The sequence below is a fragment of the Myotis davidii genome, unplaced genomic scaffold, assembly GCF_000327345.1.
Source record: "Myotis davidii unplaced genomic scaffold, ASM32734v1 scaffold1919, whole genome shotgun sequence".
Classification (NCBI taxonomy): domain Eukaryota; kingdom Metazoa; phylum Chordata; class Mammalia; order Chiroptera; family Vespertilionidae; genus Myotis; species Myotis davidii.
The window spans coordinates 35,856-40,714 of record NW_006290445.1 but is presented as its reverse complement, the minus strand read 5'-3'; the positions used below and the strand labels follow the sequence as shown (position 1 = coordinate 40,714).

At 42.1% G+C, this 4,859-nt stretch overlaps 1 protein-coding gene across 1 annotated transcript in view; it reads right to left on the bottom strand.

The window, feature by feature from the left end:
* LOC102770282 (guanylate-binding protein 4) overlaps positions 1 to 4,859 on the bottom strand; it is a gene marked incomplete at its 3' end in the record, with an annotated part of 19,458 nt that overhangs the window by 456 nt on the left and 14,143 nt on the right. The window contains exons 7-8 of the mRNA XM_006763543.2: positions 1,273 to 1,485; positions 122 to 224 (exon numbers count right to left, since the gene is read on the bottom strand). Of these exons, the coding sequence (XP_006763606.2) occupies positions 122 to 224; positions 1,273 to 1,485 (316 nt within the window). The remainder of the gene's footprint in view (positions 1 to 121; positions 225 to 1,272; positions 1,486 to 4,859) is intronic.

Below are 4,859 nucleotides of genomic sequence, written 5' to 3'. Positions count from 1 at the left end.
GAGAGAGAGGGAGAGAGAGAGAGAGAGAGAGAGCGAGAGAGAGAGAGAGAGAGAGAGAGGTGCATTAAAGGGCCCTGCAGGAACCTCCCCTCTTCTCTATATAGAGAACCCTTCCCTGTACCTGCTAGAGCCTTCTCCCCAGCACTGAGGGCTTTGTCAGCCTGGAAAATGGATTCCTTTGTTGCAGCCTGTGACTGCAGGAAGCTCTGGAGGACCTCCTTTGCCTAAGGAAACAAGAAAGTCTTCTTGCTGGGGAAGTCATTGTTCAATAATTGCACATTTGGCTCCGTAAATTCTTCATCCTTCTTAGGATCCCACAGTGGTTTCCTTCCTTTCACAGTCACAATTTAAAAATCCAACATTTTTAGTGAGAATAAAACCCTCTTTGGCAACCTCTTTCCTAGCTCTCTAGTTTTTTGTCCTAATGATGCCAGCCACCCCCCACCCCAGGTTACAGACAACCAGGTTAATATGCAATCCTACAAAAACTCATCCTCCATTTTTGCAATATCTGCACATTCTTTTTCTTCTGACTGGATGCTCATTTACCCTTTCTTACTCAGATAAAATTTATTGATATCTTAATTTATAGCTTCTACCTCCTCTTCCAGGAAGTTTTGATGAACTTCTTTCTGAGATTTGATTGGCTGCCAGGTATACAGACCTGCCCTACCAGCTCTATCATTTGCTGGTTCTGTATTCTTAGGCCACTAGTTAGCTTCTTAGTGCACCACATTTCTCAATTGCATAATGGAGATGACAGTACTACCTAATTCATATTATATTGAAGATTAAGTTGATAATCCAAACATAGCACTTAAGAATATACTTGGTTTAGTAACTGTGTGCTCAATATATATCAACCATCACCATCATCATTATGATCATTTTCAACATGACTATTTTTGTATCTATATGATAATCATTATCCCACCACATTCAATTGACTGTTTATATTTCTTTTCTTAGGGAAGGTCATAAACTTCTTGAGAATATTGTTTCTTTAATTATGTATCCTTGTACATAGCACAAAATAATTACATTGTTTCCTAAATGAAAGGCATAATCTCTTCCATCTACATTCCTGACAGTAAATCCGATATTTGGGAAAACATATTTTTGGTTAATTTAAAAGAATTTTACTGATGTACAGATATCGTCACACTTTGCTGTTTATTCATAAATGGTCCTGTGCCCTTAGATTTTCAAAAGAATCAACAAAGACCCTCTGACACCCATCTGCTGTTCTTATCCCCTCTTTTTATTCCTCACCTTCACTCCTTTCTTGGATATCAGGTTATAGGAATGTTCAACCTTGTCCATTTCTTTTATGTAGAGATTGTATCCTCCTGGCACAGAGAAAGTTCCTCTGGAAATATTTTCCAACAGTGACTCTGAAAGCTGTCTAAGCTGAGCTTCACAATATTTGGCAGATGCCTCTTCATTCTGCAACAAGAAATCTTTCTTCTTTTTCTTTATGGTGCCCTGTCCAGAAATGTAGAGAAATCCAAAGGAAAGAGGCTGTTAGAAAAGAAGTGAATTTCCAACTATGATCCTCTTGGAAGAATCTGTCAGATGACATCAGAGTAGACTGGGGCATGGAAAACTGGACCAGGATCAGGAAGCTCAATTTAGTCCCAGTTAAGACCAACTCTTGGTCTGACCTGGAAAAAGTTCCTTAATTCCCATGGATTCAGGCTCAACATTTGTGAAATGATAGGGTTGGCAGACAAGAACTCCAAGACTCCTGTATTTTTAAAAATTGGCATATAACATTATATCTGTTTCAGGTGTGCAACATAATAATTCGGTACTATTTGTATATATGGCCTAATGATCACCACAATGTCTGGTTAACCTTACATAGTCGAAAGAATTGTTTTTTCTTTGATGAGAATTTTTAAGTCAGACTCTGCTGGAAAATTTCAAATATGAAATCCAGTATTATCGAGGTTCCTGTATCAGTCATAAGATTAACAATGGTTCATCCGTCGACAATAAACAATGGGAAGTTCATTATGACTGGAAGTAAACTTTTCTTTGCAGACTTGGATTGCTATGGATAAACATATATACACAGTAAAGCAACTGTCCACTATTGAGGTAAGTGGTCACTGAACAGAATTTTGAACTGCTTGTGAATTATTTCAATGAGCGTTTGATTGTGCAAAACTATAGGAACATAAATTATTTTGCTATACTTGAAAAATTACAACCCCTTTGGTTTTCTTCTGTATGAAGTACGAGTTCTGTAACTAGTAGGATAGTCAATGACAGAGTCAAAGGTAAGGTGAAGGTGCTTAATTAAGGCAGAATTACATTGTCCTCAAGAATTCTCTTTCTTGGTGTCCACAAACTTCAATCTCTAGGCATGTGAATATGATAACTATTAATCTTGTGATTGGATTTTTATATGGTACTGGGAGACTTTAAGAGATGGAGATTGCTTAAGTGTGCATACTAAGCACATAGCTTTTTTTAAAAAAAAAAACAACAACAACACATTTTATTGATTTCAGAAATGGAAAGAGAGGGAGAGAGAGAAACATCAATGATGATAGTGAATCATTGGCCAGCTGCCTCCTGCATGGACAACACTGGGGATCGAGTCCACAACTAGGTCATATGCCCTGACCACAAACTCAACTGTGACTTCTCGGTTCATAGGTCCATGCTCAAAGACTGAACCATGCTAGCTGGGAAACACATGAGCTATGTAAGAGCAGTTTTCTTCAGTTGGTAGCAGAGAAGTAGTCAAATATATTAGAAACAATATGGTACAATGCACTATTGCTGCCTTGAAGATGGGGAGGAGTTCCCATGACCCTCCTTATGATATTACTAGAGGCCCGGTGCATGAAATACATGCATGGGGGAGGGGGTTTTCCTCAGCCCAGTCTGCACCCTCTCCAATCTGGGACCTATCAAGGGCAGTCAGACATCCCTCTCACAATCAAGGACTGCTGGCTCCCAACCACTTGCCTGCCTGCCTACCTGATTGCCCCTAACCGCTTCTTCCTGCTAGCCTGATCACCCCCTAACCACTCCCCTGCCAGCTTGATTGACACCTAACTGCTCCCCTGCCAGCCCAATTGCCTCTAACTGTCCTCCCCTGACTTTCTGGTCACCCCTAACTATCCTCCCCTGCAGGCCTGGTCACCCCCAACTGCCCTACCCTGCTGGCCCAGTCACCCGTAACTGCCCTCCCTTGCCAGCCTGGTCGCCCCTAAGTGCCATGCCCTTCCAGCCTGGTCATCCCCAACTGCCCTCCCCTGCAGGCCTGGTCACCCCTAACTTCCCTCCTTTGCCAGCCCGGTCACCCCTAACTCTCCTTCCCTGCTGGCCTGATCACCCACAACTGCCCTCCCCTGCCAGCCATCTTGTGGTGGCCATCTTGTGTCCACATGGGAGCGGCCATCTTTCACCACATGTGGGTGGCCATCTCTGTGTGGGAGTGATGGTCAATTTGCATATTACCCCTTTATTATATAGGACCAGTGGCCTGGTGCACGGATTCGTGCACATTGAAAGAAAATTAATTAGATGAAATATTCGTGTGGTAATTATGTTACTGCAAAAAATTACATGTCAAAATAGTATATATAATATAGCATTATAAAATTTAAACACATGTGTGATTGGAGCAAGCAAGAGCTTTATATGTATCACACATGTGCAAGTCAATATTTATTTTTAAATTGCCAGTGTGCATCAGATGTACCAGCCAATTGGTTGGTTGGATGGTGAATGAATAAATCGTGATGTGGCTCATGTTGAAAGTCAACAAAAACAACCAAATTTACAATCGACAATGACCAATCAAAACACACATATGATTGGCACCAGGGAGAGCTTTATATGTATCGTGCATCTGCAAGGTCAACATTTATATTTAATCTAGAGCCTCGGTGCATGGATTCATGCACATTGAAAGGAAATGAATTAGAAGAAATATTTTAATATCGCTATTTGCCCTTTCTCTATAATAGAAGTGTCAACCAAATTCATGATTGACAATGACAGATCGAAACACACACGTGTGATTGGTGCCAGCGAGAGCTAAATATATATAGAATAAACTTGCTTAATTAGACCTGTTTTCTGATTTAGCTAAACTTTTTCCAGCCCAGTATAGCACCCCAACTTCTCATTCAGGTAATTGTCAGCAGCACAGCAGTAAATATCAACATGAAGCAGATTATTATTATAGACTAGAGGCCCAGTACATGAATTCATGCACGGGTGGGGTCCCTTGGCCTGGCCAGCGATCGGGGTCGATCGGGGCAGCCAACCAGGGGAGGGACCACAGGAGATTGCCCAGCTGTGGGAGGTTGGCTGTGGGAGCACGCTGAACACCAGTGGGAAGCTCCTACATTGAGCGTCTGCCCCCTTGTGGTCAGTGTGTGTCATAGCTATCATCCAGACACTTAGGCTTTTATATATAGATAGATTATGCAGTGAGAACAAAGGGTGAAATATTTAACTGTAGCAGTGTTTGACTATATTCTGTGCAGTGAGAAAAACTCAAGTCATTTTCAAGTTTCACCATTTCTTACCTCTTTTCAGTCGGGTCAAGTTTCTAAACTTTCTAATTCTTAGTGGCCACCAGGTCCACGGTGCCATTTATTGTAAAACTAGAGGCCCAGTGCACAAAATTTGTGCATAGGGCCGAGGGTCCCCTCAGCTCACCCTGCACCCTCTCTAATCCAGGACCCCTCGGGGGATATCCGACTGGCGGTTGAGATCCTATCCCAAGGATTGCACCTAAACTGGCAGTCAGACATCCCTCTCACAATCCTGGACCACAGGCTGCTAACCACTCACCTGCCTGCTTGCCTGATTCTACCTAACTCCCCCCT